At 63.3% G+C, this 18,010-nt stretch overlaps 3 protein-coding genes across 10 annotated transcripts; 1 reads left to right on the forward strand and 2 right to left on the reverse strand.

The window, feature by feature from the left end:
- Positions 1 to 351: 351 nt before the first annotated feature.
- RFNG (RFNG O-fucosylpeptide 3-beta-N-acetylglucosaminyltransferase) lies at positions 352 to 4,685 on the reverse strand. Its single transcript, XM_081219930.1, has 8 exons — positions 4,368 to 4,685; positions 3,657 to 3,705; positions 2,991 to 3,093; positions 2,705 to 2,858; positions 2,315 to 2,403; positions 2,059 to 2,224; positions 1,400 to 1,485; positions 352 to 1,326 (listed from the first exon to the last, which is right to left on the reverse strand). The coding sequence occupies exons 1-8, from the start codon at positions 4,647 to 4,649 to the stop codon at positions 1,245 to 1,247; spliced, it is 1,011 nt and encodes a 336-aa protein (XP_081076056.1). The 5' UTR covers positions 4,650 to 4,685; the 3' UTR covers positions 352 to 1,244.
- A 42-nt stretch (positions 4,686 to 4,727) lies between these two features.
- On the forward strand, positions 4,728 to 10,017 carry GPS1 (G protein pathway suppressor 1). 7 transcript variants are annotated; one of them, XM_081219890.1, is made up of 14 exons: positions 4,728 to 4,821; positions 5,699 to 5,791; positions 6,296 to 6,477; positions 6,917 to 7,081; positions 7,297 to 7,432; positions 7,535 to 7,612; positions 7,792 to 7,852; positions 8,292 to 8,377; positions 8,575 to 8,669; positions 8,778 to 8,883; positions 8,964 to 9,044; positions 9,122 to 9,259; positions 9,330 to 9,464; positions 9,547 to 10,017. In XM_081219890.1, exons 1-14 carry the CDS (start codon positions 4,789 to 4,791, stop codon positions 9,619 to 9,621), a joined length of 1,464 nt encoding a protein of 487 aa, XP_081076016.1. In that variant the 5' UTR covers positions 4,728 to 4,788; the 3' UTR covers positions 9,622 to 10,017. The 7 variants fall into 7 exon arrangements, with proteins under 7 accessions (XP_081076016.1, XP_081076017.1, XP_081076014.1 ...); XM_081219891.1 differs by having other exon boundaries at positions 7,795 to 7,852; XM_081219894.1 differs by lacking the exon at positions 4,728 to 4,821 and adding an exon at positions 4,925 to 5,201 and having other exon boundaries at positions 7,795 to 7,852.
- Positions 10,018 to 10,253: 236 nt separating this feature from the next.
- DUS1L (dihydrouridine synthase 1 like) lies at positions 10,254 to 17,734 on the reverse strand. 2 transcript variants are annotated; one of them, XM_081219909.1, is made up of 14 exons: positions 17,262 to 17,734; positions 16,064 to 16,310; positions 15,487 to 15,595; positions 14,923 to 14,973; positions 14,391 to 14,503; positions 13,755 to 13,837; positions 13,446 to 13,549; positions 13,074 to 13,218; positions 12,360 to 12,456; positions 12,185 to 12,273; positions 11,596 to 11,741; positions 11,074 to 11,111; positions 10,745 to 10,820; positions 10,254 to 10,643 (listed from the first exon to the last, which is right to left on the reverse strand). In XM_081219909.1, the coding sequence occupies exons 2-14, from the start codon at positions 16,298 to 16,300 to the stop codon at positions 10,504 to 10,506; spliced, it is 1,428 nt and encodes a 475-aa protein (XP_081076035.1). In that variant the 5' UTR covers positions 16,301 to 16,310; positions 17,262 to 17,734; the 3' UTR covers positions 10,254 to 10,503. The 2 variants fall into 2 exon arrangements, with proteins under 2 accessions (XP_081076035.1, XP_081076034.1); XM_081219908.1 differs by lacking the exon at positions 14,923 to 14,973 and having other exon boundaries at positions 17,262 to 17,394.
- Between the last annotated feature and the right edge of the window lie 276 nt (positions 17,735 to 18,010).

Here is an 18,010-nt window from a genome sequence, read left to right on the forward strand (position 1 = left end):
TACGTTTACACAGAAATTCCCACATACACGCATGCACACGTGCTCACCCATGCACATGCACACATACATGTACACGTCTGTGCATGCAAGCACACACGCTAGTTCCACAGTGTGCTGAAAAAGCAAGCATGACACTCAGGCGGTCTGCCTCATACTCTTCAACTCACACTGAAGAGCCCAGTGGGCAGCTTAAGGCTTGGCTGCACTGGCAGTCCCCTAAGGAACGCAGATCTGCCTGGCGGGGAGCTGGTCTGGGGCAGAGCCTTCAGGGGGAGGAACTGGATGCTGTGTGGCCCTATCCGGAGCTGAGCTGCCAGGTGCCACTGGTTAATTAAGACAATGACCGACAGAGAGTAACAATCAAGGCTTTATTCACTCGTTGCAATAGCAGAGCAAGAGACCAGAAGGCAGGCGCTGGCTCCCCTTGTTCTGTTTCCTCCTCCCGTGGAAAGGCACCGTCAAGGTCAAGGTGGGTCAGCTGGTGGGATGGGGATGCCTCACTGCAGAGAGGGCCCCACACAAAAGGCTCCTGCTGTTTCATGGACTTGGGGCTCAGGGTGGAGGAAGGGAGGACAAGTACTGAGCAATGAGGCAGAATGGAGAAAAGTTCAAGTTCCCTCAGTAAGAACCCCTTGGCCGATGGCCCCCAAGAAGGTGGCCTCTGAATGGAGATGCCCTGGCTAGCAGTAAGCTGTGCCCAAGGGCACAGCTAGCCCGAGGGCCTGCATCCTTGAGTGCGGCTCCCCTCGGAAACAGAGAGGCCCTGTCTGGCTTCCAAAGCCTGGTGTGGGGAGGGCGGCTTCCCAAGAGAACGGAGGGTGAAGCATCTGCAGTCACCTTTGCTAAGCTGCAGCATCTCACACACTACCCTGGCCTGGAGTCCCCTCTCCAACAGGTGAGGGGAGCAGGACGGAGCCCTGGGAGTCAGATGTCAGCCCCCTCCCAGGCCTCCAGACCCTAGGGTGAGACCCTTCCTGTGAGAGCTGGGGCTGGGCCCCTGGGCAGGCACACAGCGCTGTCCTCCTCTCCCACAGTGCCAGGTCACCCGGGCCTGCCCGGGGCTGTGAGGAGGCCTCCAGGCCAGCTGGAGTATTTGCTGGGCGCCCGTATCTCCCTGGATGAGGCCGTGGCCGTGGCCGCCTGGAGCCCAGGAGGGGAAAGCACTGTTCCTGCTCCCTCAGGCAAGCGTCGCCCACTTGCACCTGGGGCAGAGCCAGAGGCGTATTTGGGTCGGACGTCGAGGTTCACCGAGAGGCGAGGTCACTCTGCTTCTGCACAGGACACCAGTCCGTGTCCGGGTAAAGAAGGCAGTGGACGGACTTAAACCTGGAAGGGAAGTGGGAGTCAGGCTGCAAGATGGGTGGGCTGGCCCCAGCGCTCCTCCCCACTGCTGGCTCACCGCGTGGGGTCCTGCTGCAGGCTGAAGCCTCCGGCCACGTTCACCACATTATGTGGGTTCTCAGGACCCCCGTAGCTCAAGGTGACCTGGGAGAGAGGAGGAGGGAGAGTCACTCTCCAGGCCAGTGCCTCCCACCCCGTCCTTCACAGGAGATACCACTCGGCCTCCTGGTTCCCTAGCGCGCCCCACTCAGCGCTCTCAGGGCAGGCTCAGGGACAGCACTGAAGAGTGATGGGGGCTGAGAGGCGTGGCCAGCACAGAAGACACCTCAGGGAGGTGGCTGGCACACGTGTAGGGGAGAGAGGTCCCCAACCCCCTGCCCAAAGCTGATCCCCCTCCCTGGGCCAGGTCTGGGACTCCTGTTGCCCCTGAACCACTGCCCATGGCCTGGGTGACCTGGGCCCACCCGCCTGGGAAGGCGCAGCAGCTGTTCTTTACAAAAGAACCCCCACGTGAGCCTGGGAGCCCCCTACAGCCAGGACCCTGGGTCACAGCAGCCAGGGTCCAGGGTCCACAGCAACTTTGCCGCAGCGCTGGAACCCACCCCCGCCCTGAGCCCTTGTTCAGCCGGGAGCCCATCTGGGTGCTGGGGAGCCAGGTGGGGGCAGGGGCCTGAGGCAGGGACACCTGCGGAGGCAGCAGGGGCCCAGCGCGCTTACCTGCTGGAGCAGGGTGTCAGGCGGCAGCCTCTGCAGGCTCTCCAGGTGGGAGTGGAACAGCGAGCTGTGCAGCAGCCGGGCGCCCAGCAGCCCCTCCACAATGTAGCCCACCGTGCAGTCGTCCGGCAGCCGCACCCGTTCGGCTGTGCTCATGAAACTGCCCAGGCTGGGGAGCGGAGGTGGGGACAGGTCAGCGCCTCCCCAGCCCTGGGCAGCTCCACCTGCGGCAGCCAGCGCCTGCCTGGCCTGCACTCACCTGGCCCATGGGCTCATCTTGAGTGCAAGGCCTCTGCTCAAGCAGAACCCGGCTCCTCCGGTAGCAAACCAGAACTTGACCGTGGTCACCTGAAGGGAAGGGAGCCACCAGTCAGGTCTCTTCACCCCAACTCTTCATCTGGGCACTCCAAGAGTCATCCTTAAGCTGTTCCTTAATGACTCCCTGGTTAATTGGCAGAAGCTTCCCAGGGCACAAGGGCACCGGGGCTTCCACAGCCCAGTTGCCTGTGGCCCCAGCCCCTCCCGCAGCCCCACCTCACTTACCCCAGTTCCTAAAACACTGCATCTGGGTGGATCGGGCACCTGTCCCAGCCCTTCCCTGCTGGGGTCTCCATGTTCTCAGCTGCCCCTCCCCGGCCCCAGCACTCACGGTTCCACCTCCTTGGACCCTCTCGGTAGCCTCAATGGGGTGGTCCAGGCTGGGTCGCCCCAGGTAGACGTCCTGGCTGGGTGAGAAGGTGGACAGCAGCTGTAGCAGGCCTTCGGGATTTACGTAGTTGTCATCGTCCACATGGCAGAACCACCTGGGAACGTGCAGTCTCTGGAGCGAGCCGGGCCCAGGGGGTGGGGGTTGGGGAGCCCCTGGCCCAGGTGGGGGCCCGGACTCTCACTCAGCCCTGGGGTCTCCAGGGGGCACGGGCGTGGCCACCACATACTTGCGTCCAGACTCAATGAACTTGTCGTATTCCACTGACATCTTGCAGCACAGAGCCTGGCGTGTGTGCACGGCTGAGCAGTTGGTGTTGACGACATGGCTGCCTGCCCATTGGAGAGAAGGAAGCATGAGGGCTGGGGTGAGGCCCGCTGCCAGCCCACCCCACTGAAGTCGGGCAAAATGTGGCTAGCTGGTCGGCACAGGGCCTGTCCTGTTCAAGGCCGGGAAGTCGGACCCAATCACAGCTCTGTCTTGACCTCCTTCAGCTGATCCTGTTGCTGCCCTCCGAGATCTGGGCAGATGACAACCACTTGGAATCTCATGGGAGAAAACCCACCAGGAAATAGGACTGGGGCGGGACCACACTGCTCTGGGCAGGACTGGAAAGGATGGTTCCCTGCTGGCCCATCTTCAGGGGACATGACTCCAGCCAGAGGCCCTGGGAAGTCGGCCAGTGGCTGAGGGAGGCAGAACGTGGCTGGTGGGGGGGGGCCCTGGACTCCAGGCTCTGTCCTCTACCAGCTGTGTAACCTTGGGCAGGTGCCTTAACACCCCCCGACTCCGGGCCTTTGTACACAGCAGGGGTCCATGTGGCACTGAACCAAGGGATAGCTGAGAAGGAGGCCCTCGGACACGCCAGCAGGGCTGGGCTGGGGAGGGCACTCACCTTCCTGGAGCTGTAGCTCAGGGTCATCCCCGTCAGTAAAGATGAACGTCTATAGAGAAATAGCCTGTGAGGTTTCAGGAGGCACCTCCCAGGGACTCTGGGCCTGGCAGGGCCTTGGCCCTGTGAGCAAGGGTGAAGCTGGAGAGGCAAGGGTGGGCTTGGACGGGATGGGGTCCAGGAGAAGGGAGGGCGGTGTCCCAGTGACAGCCTGCTAGTACCCTCAGCATCCCCAGTACTGCTGGGGCCAGGCTTGCTCTTGCTGGAGGAGTTTCTGTGGTCTCAGCCCAGTGTCAGCTGGGGAAACCCACCCAAGACTGGAGCCCGAGAAAGGACAGGAAAGGGTGGGCACTGAGGGTCCTGGGTCCCTGCATACTCAGGCCTGGGGCCTGACTGCCATGCTAGGGACACAGCGGTGGGTAGGGGGTCCTGGGGTGGTTATCCGGGGTGGGGTCCAGGGCGGGGTTGCAGTTTGGGGATGAGGGAGCGGGGTCCCAAGGCAAGGATGCCGAGGTCGGAGTCCCGGGTGGAGGATCCTGGCGGTGGAGGTCCTGAGAGCGGAGTCCGGGGGGCGGCTGTGCCGGGACTAGGGATGCGGGAGGTCCCGGGCCCGGGGTCCCAAGGTCAGGAATTCGGGGAGCTGGGATCTCGGGGCATGGGAGGGTGCCGGGGACGGGGGTCCCGGGGTCCGCGGGGTCTCGGGACGGGGCCCACCTGCCGTCGGGCCCGGGAGATCCAGGTGCGCAGTAGCAGCCCCAGGCGCGGCCCGTGGTTCTTCCGGGTGGTCTTGACCGCGATGAAGACGTCGTCGGGCCGCAGGCGGGGGGCGGTGGCGGGCCGGGCAGGGGGAGCGCGTGGGCCGGGGCCGGGGGCCGGGGCCCGGGTCGGGGCCGGCGCGGGAGCGCGGGGTAGCGGCAGTGGCAGCAGCAGCAGCGCGGCCAGGGCCGCGGCCAGCGCGAGGCAGGCCCGGCACAGCGCCCCCCGCGCGCGGCTCATGCGGCCGCGGGACCCGCGGTCACCGCCCGGCCAGGCGCGGCGCGGCCCCTTTAAGAGCCGCCCCGCCCACGCCACGACCCGGAAGCGGCGGCTGCGCTGCCCCGGAAGTGAACGGCGCGCCGCGGCGGGGTGGGCGAAGATGCCGTTGCCGGTTCAGGTGTTTAACTTGCAGGTAACGAGCCGCGGCCGGCGGCCCCCCCGCGCTCCCGCCGCTGGGCCGGAGCGGGGCCGGCCGTGCGCACCCCCCCGCGCGGCGTCCTCCCTGCACCCGGGCTCCGGCCGCAGCGTCCCGCCCGTCGGCCCCGGCAGCCCGGCAGGCCCGGCGCGCTAACGCTCTCTCTCCTTCAGCAGCCAGCCAGCTCTGTGTCAGGGTCGGGGGGTGCAGAGAGTCAGGACAGAATGCGGGGTGGCCCGGCCCCCCGCGCGGCCGCGTCGTCAGTGGCAGATGTGCACTGCGCCCCTCCCAGCGGTAGGTCAGAGCTCTTCCTGCCGGGCACGGCCGGGGACTTCAGCCTGAGCGCCAGCCTGTCGGCCTGTACGCTGCTTTATGAGGTACCTTCCAGGACAGGGGCCGGGACCAGCCCGCACGCCCGCCGGGCCGCGCAGGGCGCCCGGGCGCCCCCCTCCCGCCTCCCGGTCCATCAGCGGTACGCGCCCGGCGCTGCGGCTCCGGCTGCTCAGCCGCGCCTGGGTCGAGGTCGCCCGTATTTTCCCTATGGCTCGGAGGAGGCTGCGTCAGGACGGTGGCTGGGAGCACGTAGGGACCCTCTGGGGTCCCTGGGTAGTGGTCTTTCGGCTCTGGTTCCCGCCCCACAGATGGGCCATCACGGTCGGGCTGAGCGTTCTGCTCTTGAGCCAACAGTCTCGTTAGGAGCCCCCTCTCTGATGTGGCGGCGCTGGACTTGGCGGGCAGTGGGGAGGGGCTCGGGGGACAGGATCCCACCCGCCCGGGAGATGGAGGGCAGAGCTGAGCTGGGGCACAGTGAGGGTCACTTGCCCTCCCTGGGCGTCCCCTGCTCGAGGTGCCAAGGTGCTGGCCCGTGTTGCAGGGGGCCGTGGAGCCTATGCAGATTGATGTGGACCCCCAGGAGGACCCGCAGAACGCGCCCGATGTCAACTACGTTGTGGAGAACCCCACCCTGGTACGGAGCCTGGCGGGCACTCCTGGGGCGTCGGGGACTGTTCGGGGGTGTCAGTCCTGCTGGGAGATCCAGGCTAGGCTCCACACTCCCACCGCATCTTTTTCTGACTCAGAAACTTTTAGGGTTTCTAGTTGCGCGCTTGTAATGGGTTGCTAGTTGGTTCCCGACCCTGCACCTGCTTCTCCCCCACACGGAGGAGCCCTGTGTGCCAGGCCACCCTGCAGGTCGAGTCTCACTGCGAGGACAGGTCTTCCTTGGGACCCAGCCTGAGAAGCACTGTCTCCTCACTGCTCAGTTTGGTGACTGGCTGCCCATGTGGCTCTGGCTGTTCACCCCCCAGGGCAGAGATTTACTCCAGGGGCCCTTGCACTGGCCCATCCCGAGTGGCCTTTCATCAGCCCCTGGACAGTGGTTTATTTGGTGCCCACATGCCACTACTCCTGACTCACTGGCTAGGGCTTGAGGTCTAGGGTCCCAGCTTGCACAATCCACCCCTGCCCCCAGGATCTGGAGCAGTACGCGGCCAGCTACAGTGGCCTGATGCGCATCGAACGACTGCAGTTCATTGCTGACCACTGCCCCCCGCTGCGGGTGGAGGCCCTGAAGATGGCTCTGTCCTTCGTGCAGAGGACCTTCAACGTGGACATGTACGAGGAGATCCACCGCAAGCTCCTGGAGGCTGCCAGGTGAGGCCAGGGCTCAATGAGGTGCGGCAGGGATTGCGTGTGCTATATGGCCAGCCTGGGCAAGGGCCTTCCCTGTGCTCCTGCAGTGCCTGGCCCCGTGACACAGTGATCTGGTTTTCTTGTTGAAAAGCCAGGAGGAGCAGAAACGGCCCAACGGGCTAGACTCTCAGTCTCCTCGCTGAGAATTCAGGCTCCCTCCACATGTGCATGCGTGTGCCGTTCCAACACTGAGCAGAGCCTGTGGAGCCAGCAGCGTGCTTTTTGCTTCTCAGCACGGCTGTGTGACTTATTTCTCGCGGGGCTCTCCCGCCAGGCTGCGGGCCCCTGCTGTCGCCACTGCCCCTGTGCCAACTGGGCGCCCTCCCGATGGGGGTGAGGGCCGCTGGGAGGCAGCTGCCCCCCCTGCACACGGGCCCCTAATGGCCAGGTCCTCCCTCAGGGAGCTGCAGAATGCACCTGACGCCATCCCTGAGAGTGGTGTGGAGCCCCCACCCTTGGACACGGCCTGGGTGGAGGCCACGCGGAAGAAGGCCTTGCTGAAGCTGGAGAAGCTGGACACAGATCTGAAGAACTACAAGGGCAATTCTATCAAGGAGAGCATCAGGTGTGCCCGGGAGCTGCAGGGGTGGGCTCCATCAAGGAGAGCATCAGGTGTGCCCAGGAGCTGGGGGGTGGGCTCCATCAAGGAGAGCGTCAGGTGTGCCCAGGGGACTGGGGGGCGGGCTCCATCAGAGGGAGCGTCAGGTGCACCCTTGGGGTGGGGACTTGGGCAGCCAGGCCCATGGACCGACCGGTGTCCACTTGCGGCCGGACCCACAGGCGTGGCCATGACGACCTGGGTGACCACTATCTGGACTGTGGGGACCTTAGCAACGCCCTCAAGTGTTACTCCCGGGCCCGGGACTACTGCACCAGCGCCAAGCACGTCATTAACATGTGCCTCAACGTCATCAAGGTGGGCCCTGGGGTGGGTGGCATGGGAGGGGGGCATAGGGCAGCAATGCCCGTGGGCCAGGAGGGGGCGCGCCAGGCTGAGTGCATTCCACCTGCCCACCAGGTCAGCGTCTACTTGCAGAATTGGTCTCACGTGCTGAGCTATGTCAGCAAGGCCGAGTCCACCCCGGAAATTGCCGAGGTAATGATGGCTCTGTGCCCCTTGGAACTTGCCCCAGGATCCCTGACCACTCCTAGCCCTGGTGGGCCTTGTCCTCCTGGAGTCTGCCTCTGTTGCTCTTAGGGTGGGGCTGGGTGCCTGGGGGTTGATGAAGGTATGGAGGGCGGGGGGTTGCTCACATGTGCGACCTTCTCCTGCAGCAGCGTGGGGAGCGTGACACCCAGACTCAGGCCATCCTCACCAAGCTCAAGTGTGCAGCAGGTGAGGGCCCTGGGGCACAGGGGCAGGAGGGCACCCCAGGTGACCTCATCCCAGCCAGGGAAACCCACAAGTCCCACACCTATGCTGTACCTGACACCTACCCGGCTCAGGTCCCCCTTGGGGAGGCTAGGGAGTGGTGGCCAGTGGTTGGGAGTGGAGGCAGTGCCTTCTGACAGCTGCTGCCATGGCTGGTTGCCCCTGCTCCCACCCCTACCCCGTCAGCTGAACAGCTCGGGTGCCCTTTGCAATAGGAATAGCAGCTGCTCAGCCTCCCTGGGCGCCTGGTTCACGGAGAGCGCTGCCGGTGCTCACTGGCGAGGGTACTTCTCACTTGCCAGTGTTTCTGTCCCAGGTGCGTGCCCACTGATGGCCCCACAGGGCCCTGGCAGCTTCCTCTGGATGCCGGGCTTCATCCTTTTTCTCCCTGCCCCCCCTCCAGGCCTGGCTGAGTTGGCTGCACGCAAGTACAAGCAGGCTGCCAAGTGCTTCCTGCTGGCTTCCTTCGATCACTGCGACTTCCCCGAGGTGAGGGGCGTGAGGGTCTCTGGGGAGGAGAACTTCACTGGGGCTTGGGAAGCAGGGTGAGGGCTCAAGAGTTGGGCTTTCTGTTGGGCGGTCACCCCGAGTGGGTGGTGGGTGAGGTAGGGTGGATCCAGCCCAGACTTCTGTACTGACTGCCAGTGACCCCAGGACTCTGACCCATCTCCCTTCTTGCTCCTCAGCTGCTCTCCCCCAGCAACGTGGCCGTGTACGGTGGCCTGTGCGCCTTGGCCACCTTTGACCGGCAGGAGCTGCAGCGCAATGTCATCTCCAGCAGGTGGGTGGAAGGTGGGGTACTGGGCACTGCAGCCCTGCTCCTGTGCCCCCAGCCACCTTCAGGCGGGTGGGCAGGCAGGGCCGGCTCTGAGGAGTCTGGCATCTGCAGCTCCTTCAAGTTGTTCTTGGAGCTGGAACCACAGGTTCGGGACATTATCTTCAAATTCTATGAGTCCAAGTATGCCTCGTGCCTGAAGATGCTGGACGAGATGAAGGTGAGGGGCCTGGCCTGGCTTGGAGGTGGGCGAGTGCGGAAGGCCCGGGGCAGCTGTCCCTGACTGGCTCTCCTCGCCAGGACAACCTGCTCCTAGACATGTACCTGGCCCCCCACGTCAGGACCCTGTACACGCAGATCCGCAACCGGGCCCTCATCCAGGTAAACGCAGGGGCAGAGGCTGAGGCAGGGTGCTATGGATGTGTCTGCGGGTAGCTCATGTCCCCTTTGCTCTGCAGTATTTCAGCCCCTACGTGTCAGCTGACATGCGCAAGATGGCCATGGCCTTCAACACCACAGTGGCGGCGCTGGAGGATGAGCTGACGCAGCTCATCCTGGAGGGACTCATCAACGCCCGCATCGACTCCCACAGCAAGGTGGCCAGCCTCAGGACTGTGGGGTGTGGGAGGGAGACCCTGGGCCCCACTGAGCCCTGCACCTCCACAGATCCTATATGCCCGGGACGTGGATCAGCGCAGCACCACCTTCGAGAAGTCTCTGCTGATGGGCAAGGAGTTCCAGCGCCGTGCCAAAGCCATGATCCTGAGGGCGGCTGTGCTACGCAACCAGATCCATGTCAAGGTGCGGGCAGCGGGGCCCTGGGGTTGGGGGGATGGGATGGGCACACGCACCCCTCTGGGCTAAATGGCTGTCTCCACTGCAGTCCCCTCCCCGGGAAGGGAGCCAAGGGGAGCTGACGCCGGCCAACAGCCAGTCCCGGATGAGCACCAACATGTGAGGGCACCATCGGCCTCCAGGATGGTCTGCACACCTCCCACCCTGCCCCGCCCCCCACCCTCGGACTCCTGGGCCTCCCATCTGCTCCAGCAGCACTTCCAGAGGTGTTGCCTATGGCCCACTTGTAGGGGCCTGGCTGCTGGCTGACGCTAGCCCTCAGACCCCTGCCTGGGCTTCCATGTGCCCAGATTCTTGTGCCACCCCCCCCCTTGCTGCACCCTGTGCTGGGGGCACTGGGGAGGAGGTGGGCTTTCCTGGGAGGAGAGGCCTGCTGGGCTCACCCACGTGGCACCCGGGGCCCCCACCTGGCAGCACTGTCTCCCAGCCTCCATGTTGTGTCATTTGGGGTTGTAGCATTGTTGAATCTTAGTCCATTAAAGGGCAGCCTGAGAACAGCCCCTTGCACCACTCCTTCCTGTCTCCATGGGGCCCCCTGGCCCAGTCCCCACCTCCTTGGGCTCCCCTTACTCACATTCCACTTGGCTTTGCAGGGCTGAGGCCAGTGCATGGCCCTCCTTTAAGGTCTCCATGGTTAAGAAGATGAAGGCAGGAGGTGCCTTGCTCATTTCCCCTGTTGTGAGGTCCCTATTGACCCCAACGACACTCAGGTCTCAAAGAACCTGAGTGGGAACGTTGTGTCTTTGAAAGGATTTATTGTTCATCTTGAACACACGTGGGCTGTGAGGACGGGGCAGGTCCAGCCTGGGAGCCTGCTCCCTGGTGCAGCATCTCTGGGCCCCCAGCATGGGCTGAAGGGAAGACCAGCTTGTCCTTCCGTGTGAAGTAGCAGGAGGTTCCCTGAGTAAAGGCGTTTCCTTAAGCGGGACGTTTCAAGGCTTCAGCAGCAGGCCTGGGGGGCAGCACCTGGGGCTGCAGCTGCCCCTCAGGCCAGGGCACTGCCCACCACCTCCGGGAAGCCACCTGGTTCTTCAGGCCTGGCCTGCTGTGGTTCCTGCAGCCGTGGCTGGGCCCCCTTCCAGGCCAGAGACTTCTCCAGTTTGGTTTTAAAAAGCAGTCCATGACCTGGCAGAGGGGCAAGAGGAGGGAAATGGGGCTCAGGAAGCTGAGGGTCCACTGCCCACTACAGTGGGGGCGGGCGCCCGGTGGCAGCGGGCGCACCTCACCTGGACAGTCAGCCGTCTCTTTGAAAGCTCGCTTCTTGCAGCAGCCCCGGCACAGGTTAAACACACACCTGTTGCCCTAGACACAGGAAAGCTTGTGAGCCTGGGGCTAATGCTCCTCCCCTGGCTGGGCTGCAGTCTGAATGAGTGGGCCCCGAGCACACCTGGAGCTCTCCTGAAGATAGGCAGAGCCCCTTACATGACAGAAGCCAACCCACCTTGGGCTGTGCCCAGGCTGCCCCCAAAACAGGAAGAGGATCTCTTGCGCAGGTCCCCACCCCTCCGGGGGCTGAGCTCTGCCCTGGGCGGTGTGGCTAGAAGGATGGACTCACCTTTGGGTTTCCACACTGATCACACTTTGCATATTTTGCTGGGAAAAGAGCAAAAAGAGGTGCTGGTTGAACTAGGTGAGCCCACCCACCACAGCCATCTCCTACATGTGGCCGCTGGCAGGTATCCCTACTCCCTGCGGCTGGCCAGGCCAGGTGGCTTGCAGAGGGCAGAGGACGTAGTACTCACGATTGTGCTGGGAAACCTCATCCCATCTGCCCGAGATGCACGGGCTCCATGCCCACCACCTCCCACCTGAAGGTCGTTTTTGGGAAAGCCGCCCCAGGCCCCACTCCCTTCCTCTCCAGCTGCCTCAGGGCAGCAGCTCAGGGGCTGCAGCAGGCAGGGAGGCTGGCTGGCTGTGGCCTCGTGGGACCCGCCAGTCTCCTTGGGGGCACGTGGAAGGGTCACAGGGCCCTTGGCGGACTCCCCATGGCTTAGGAAGCAGCAGAGCCACCTGACCCTGGGGGACCCGGGGCAGGGGCTGGCCACCTCCCAGGGCTCCAGTGGTGGGAGCATCTTACGCTTCAGCGAGGGGTCAAAGGTCTTCTGGGGGTTCCTCAGTTTCTTCTTCTGCTTGTTCTTGGACAAGACATCTGTACTGCCCTCCTCCTCCTCCAGGGCCCGCTTGCTACGGGCACCCCCGCTCTCCCTGCTCCCCTCCCTGGGCCTGAAAGGGAGAAGCAGCGGGCAGAGCTGAGGGACACTCATGAGAGGCAGCCCGCCAGCTGCAGTCCCCGGGTGAGGATGTGTGTGCAACTCCGCTGAGGCCCCAGCAGCCGGCACGGAGGCTGGGACACCAGTGTCTGAACCACTGAGTCCTGGGCGGGGCTGTGGCTACAGATGACAGCCTAGCCTCACCTCAGAAAAGCCAGAGGAAGCTAGGGAGGGTCAACCTCTTGACCCCAGGACAAATCCACTCAGGATCAGAGGAGCTTAGAGAAGCATCTTATGAAAAAAGCCATTTAAAACCTAAGCATAGGCTGACAAGGAAGAGGCCCCTGAGGGATGAAGCACCCCAGCCAAGAGGGGCAGCAGGCAGAACAGCCCCCTCCTCCATGTAACCCCCTCGCACCCCCCCACCCCCTGCCAGCCCACATGCAGGAGGCTCACCCTGGCCGGAAGTAGGGCTGGCAGATCCAGTGGAAGAAAGGCAAGCCGCCTGAAGGCTTCTCTCCCTCCTTCTGCCTGGATATATCCTCCTGCAAAAGCCCAGAGGGCCCTGGGTCAGAGGTCAGAGGCCCAAGGCCCAAGCCTCTTTCCCACTACACAGCAGCCCAGCACCTACCTGACACCGCAGCTTCAGCTCCTGGCTCACCGCGGCAATGCCCTCCAGGGTCTTCACTTTGGCGAGCTCCTCTCGAAGCTGCTGATGCACCTGCAGCCTGATGCAGACGCCCCATCAGAGAGCCAGCCCAGCACCCAGCTCCCAACCACCAACCCTGAGCCCTGGGCACAGAGGAGCATGGTCTCTCCTCCCACCCAACCTCACCATGTCACCACGGCCCTCCCAGACTCGGTGGCAGGTGGTTTTGTAAATGTGGAGAGCTCATCTTAAAAACCCCAATGCAGGGCTTCCCTGGTGGCACAGTGGTTAAGAGTCCTCCTGCCAAGGCAGGGGACAAGGGTTCGAGCCCTGGTGTGGGAAGATCCCACATGCTGCAGAGCAGCTAAGCCTGTGCGCCGCAACTACTGAGCCTGCGCTCTAGAGCCCGCGAGCCACAACTACTGAACCCGCATGCCACAGCTACTGAAGCCCACGCGCCTAGAGCCTGTGCTCCGCAACAAGAGAAGCCACCGCAATGAGAAGCCCGCACACCTCAACAAAGCATAGCACCCGCTCGCCGCAACTAGAGAAAGCCCACACGCAGCAACAAAGACCCCACGCAGCCAAAAATAAATAAGTTAAAAAAAAAATTTAGGAAAAAAACACAAACAAACCCCAATGCCCCAGGCAGGCCTCAGACCAGACAGCATTTGCCCTGGGCGGGGGGCAACTCACGTGTGGTGCCACAGCTTAAAGAGATGGGCCCGGACGTAGGACAGAGGGCAGGGGTGCTGCTGCACGAGGTCCAGGTACTCCTCGGCCAGCTCCCACACAGCAGGGCTGCGGCCCTCGAACAGGGCAGGGTTGTGCAGGTTTCCCTCTGCAGGAGGAAGGCAATGCAAGGCTCAGGGGCCCCCGTGCCTCGCCACTCCAAGGGCAAGGCTGGCCACTGGCCTGACAGCTCTGGCCCATCAGGCAGATGGAGACTTCAGTGATGACAGCGCGAAGCCTGAGGCTCTTCAGCTGGGCCAATGGTGCCATGATGCAATCAGGCCCCTCTGGCATCTGCCAGTGGTGGCCCAGCTGTGGGCAAGGGCACAGCCTCACCTGCACTCATGACCCCTTGCACCCCCGTGTCCTGGATGCAGCGTTCCACGTCCCGCAGGCACTGGATGTTCCCATTGGCAAACACGGGGATGGCCACTGCCTTCCTGTCGGGGAACAGGATGGGCAGACGCTCAGAAGGATGCTGTTTCCCCTCACAACCCTGGGGGGCGGGCCAGGCCCCCAAACTCCATCTTCCCACTATGCTGTTCACCCCCATGCCCAGCACCCCTCCTGGTGCCCAAAGGGCTGAGGGCCTTGCCTTGGGGCTGGGCTGTCTCCCTGTCCTGGGTTCACCCCGTGTCCACTCACCGCACAGCCTTGATGTGCTCCCAGGATGCGGTGCCCGACAAGGGCCCCTTCTGCTCCTTGGTGCGCCCATGGACAGTCAGCAACTAGGACACAGCAGCGCCTGCCTCAGCCCCACTCTCAACTGCGGCCCCCAAACCAACTCCAGGGGACCCTCTGCCTTCGGCTTTTGGGGTATCAGCTTCCCACGCAGAGCAGAGGAAAGGCCGCCCTGTGCCTCGCTCACTCAGTGCTGCACTTGAGGCCAGCTGACACCCTGGGGGTGCTGCCTGGGGCTTGCACGTCAGAGCCAGCCTACTACGCCACCCAGGATGTGGAGGTGAGAGGGCCAGACCCTTTCAAGGGCCAGTCCTCTCTGTAGTGGCAGCACCCCCGCTGCCCAAGGCCAAAGGTGTGAGGGAGGAACAGGCACCAGCCTGACCCCAGGGCTGGTGGGGGTGGGTGGGAGGAAGGTGGTTGAGGCCCAGCACCTCCCCCTGCACAATACTGGCCTCCTGGGCCCAAGCATGGGGCTCCCCTCCCCTCGTCAGGCCTCACCTAAAGGTCACTGATTCCTGACCACCCCAGAGGGTAAACCCTCAAGGGGCACTCCTGGAGGTGGGGGAACAGTGCAGGGCCCTGGGAGCCCATAGCCCTCACCTGGCAGCCAGCCTTTTCCAGCATCTGGGCGTACCTTACGGTCTTGTCAATCTCTGGGAAGACACGGATCTTGCATGTGACAGGGACAGAAAGTTTCTCGTGGGCTAGCAGAACTAGGGAAAGGCAGAGTCAGCTCCTGAGAGAACTGTGGTGCCACCTTCAGGCAGGCTGTGGGGACCCATAGCTGAGCCCCCAAAGGAGCACAGGCCCTGCAGACGCCCTGCGCTGGCTCCCTCTCGATGGCAGCTGAGAGTTGCACCTCTGACCCTAGGGCATTGGAGAGGCCAGGACTGGCAGGGCGAGGATGCCGCCCTCCAGCACCTACTATCTGGTTCGACGGGGCGGGGGGGCAGCAGGAGCGGGGCAGGTGACTTCGCAGCCACCTTCTACAGTGGAAAGGCGCGGGGGTCGCCAAAGCCAAGAGGACTCTGCCAGCCACTGTCCTCTCCTGAACCCTGCCAGGCTGTCTCAGGCTTGCCACCCAACCACAACGTGGCCCCAGGTCCCCGCAGGTAGTGTGTGGCCAACTCACTCATTCTTTGGAGGAGGTCCCACTCCTCCTGCAGGAAGGCACCATAGTGACCTGCAAAGAACAAGCACGCCCTCTGCAACCCCCTCTCGAGTCCACATGGGCCTCGAGCTGCCTGGCCAGGTTCTATTAGCCCGGCAGCCTGAGCTCAAGGGTGCTGAATGGAATGCCCACCCCACACAGTCTCTGACCAACCAGCAACTCCTCAGGCCCAGTGAGGGAGAAAGGCTGAAATGCCAGGGCAGCAGCCACTGGTCCCTGAGGCAGCACAAGGGCGTGGTGGGGACTTTTCAGCAAAACACATTTATCCAGAGGGAGCCCAACAACTTCCCAGGACGTGATGAGCCCCTGACAGCCAGCTGAACCCTGCCCCCCGCCCTCAGTGCCTGAGAAGGGCCGCCCTCCAGAAGGAGGAGCAAAGAAAGGGCCGGTGGCCCCCTGAGCTGCTGCCATCAGAGGCAGGGCCAGGCCCCTGGCCAGCTCACCCACACACTGGGCACCTGGGCTTGAAGCCCACCCCAGCCAAAAGCTTGTGCAATGACACAGAACCCCAGAACGGGAACTCACCTCGCTTGGCTATCATCTGCGGGCAGCCCAGATTCAGGTCGATGGCGTCACAGTAGTCCTGAGCCAGGAGAGCTGCCTGGACAAACACCTCCGGGTCATTGGCACAGAACTGAAAGAGACATGAAAGTCACCATGAGGCCAAGCCAGTCCCACATGGATTCATAGGTGACCAGTGGGGGTGTTGCCCGAGGGGATGACCACAGGATGGCATCCTATCTTAGATGTTTACAATTTAACCAAGCCAGGATGCGTTCCCATGCCACCGGAGAGCGAGTTACGAATTCACACAGTTCTCCCGGTTGTAGCAGAAAGCCAGTATCACTGACTTTGCGAAGAGCAGAGCCACTCTCTCTAACTGTTCTGATAAAGAGGGAGCACTTGGGGTGATGCTGGGCAGGGGGCTGCGAATCTTCCATCGCACCCAGGTCGTCCGTTCACCAAAAGCCTGAGGCAGCTCCCAGGAAGAGGTCAATCTCTGGGAGAACTGGCCCACCCCCGCCCCTCCGATCTCAGGAAGCCTTTTCCGGAAAGGCCCAGGGAGAGGTGCTCGGCCAGCATTCTGGGCCGGGCCGCCCACCTGCACAATGAGAGGCCGGTCCTCGGGGCACACGTCGCAGTACAGGTTCTCCTTGCGGTAGTTGGCATCTCGAATGAAGACCTGGGCGTGCAGCATGGGTGTGTAGCACAGCTGGGCCCCGTGGCGGCGGCTCAGCAGCCTCCAGGCCAGCTCGCTTTGGTCCACCATGGGGGCCACCACGTGGCGGGCCCCCCCCAGGGTACAGCTCCAGAACTCGAAGCCCTGCAGCTTTGGCATCGTCGCCACACTGAGGGGGTAAGACCAGGGGCTCAGCCGCGGCCAACGGAGCGCAGGTGTAGGAGCCGACCCTCCTCGAGGCCGCTCCAGTGCTGCCCGATGGTCACAAATGTGGACACTAAGGGTGTCAGCTGGTGCAGGCCAGAAACTGAAGCCCCAGTGCCGGTCGCCTTCCAGTGGAAACCTTGGTCAGGTCACTCAACCTCTCTGAGCTTTAACCCCTTACTTCTTAGCAGGATTAAGATGTCTGCCTGGCAGGACTGGCGTGAAGAGTAAATGGAACGGTACGTCCTGTCAGTGCCTAGCCCAGAGGAGGCTACCTTAAAAGGCAGCTACAACCCAGAAGACTCGGGGACCCCCACCAAAGCAGGACCATCCAGTGGCGACACTGCTGGAAGCCTGCAAAATGCCTGCCCTCCCTGCCCACCAAGGGACCCGGGGCAGTCACCTGGACACTCTGTGCTCTCCTCTGGGTGCCAGGTGTATAAAAGCACTAAGGGTACTTTCCCCTCTGTCTTATCTTACCTATGCCCGGCCAACCTTATAGGAGCCACCGTTCCCTACAGAGGCTTAACAGGTGGTAGCCGAGAAACGATTACAATCCAAAACACCGGAGAACGGACTATGAGGGAGGCTTACTTTCAGAGAACACTCATCTCCTGTACCTAGTTTGGGAATTATTAAGCATGGTCATCGGCTTAACAACTGCCTAAGTACCCAGCTGTGGGTTTGAGAATTTCGGAAATTGTGAAGTTACATGTAAAAATCACCTAGGTCGCCAATGTGTTGCCCACCGGGGCACCCTCCACCCCCACCCGAAGGAAGAGCCCCGGGAGCCCGAGAATCGCGGGTCAAATCCGCAGGGAACCTACTTCGGCGGACCCGGGGCACCCTCCATCCCCACCCGAAGGAAGAGCCCCGGGAACCCGAGAACCGCGGGTCAAATCCGCAGGGAACCTACTTGGGCGGACCCGGGCCACCGGAGCGCCCGAGCCAGGCTGAGGCTCCTCCCGACGCAGCTACGCCCTTCGGAGCCGGGGGCGGGGTGGGGCGGGGCGGCCTGGAGCTCCGGGGGTGCGGCCGGGGTCCCGCGGGGTGCGGCTCCTGTGCTCGCGCCGCGTCCTGAGGCCGCCACAACTGGGTTGACGCCGGACCGCAGCCGAGCCCAGAGCTCCGCGCTGGGTCCGCCGGAAGGTGCTCCGCCAGGGAGGTCCGGGCAGCCCGCGGTGCGGCGAGAAATGCGTCCCCGGGAAACCGCGCCCGGAGGCGGAGGAGCGGTGCGCGGGGTCGGGGTCGCAGGGCGGAGGTTGGTTCCGCCCGGCGCGGTGGGGCGCGTTCGCGGGGGTCGGGCCAGGCTGGGCCGGGCAGGGAGCGCCGAGAGTCACCCCTCGCTCGCGGCGGGTATCGCCCGGCTTGAGCTCCCGCCTTTCCCCGCAGAGGAGCTCGGAGCTAAAGTCCTCCCCTCGGCCCCGCGCGCGAAACCTCTTAAAAACCTTCGAAGGACCGAAATCGCTGTTTTATCGCGGAAAGCAAACACTGCGCGAACTTCCTGGCCCCCATAGCGCGGCGCTCGGCTGCCCAGACCCACAGAATTCTTCGTTTTAAACCCAAGACGTGCGAGTCACCTGCTTAGCAAATATGATCACAAACTTACCTCCTGCTTGTTCCCCTAAACACCCGCTTCTCTTTCCTAAAGAAACCGATTGGTCT

The sequence above is a fragment of the Mesoplodon bidens genome (genome assembly GCF_964165515.1).
Source record: "Mesoplodon bidens genome assembly, chromosome: 19".
Classification (NCBI taxonomy): domain Eukaryota; kingdom Metazoa; phylum Chordata; class Mammalia; order Artiodactyla; family Ziphiidae; genus Mesoplodon; species Mesoplodon bidens.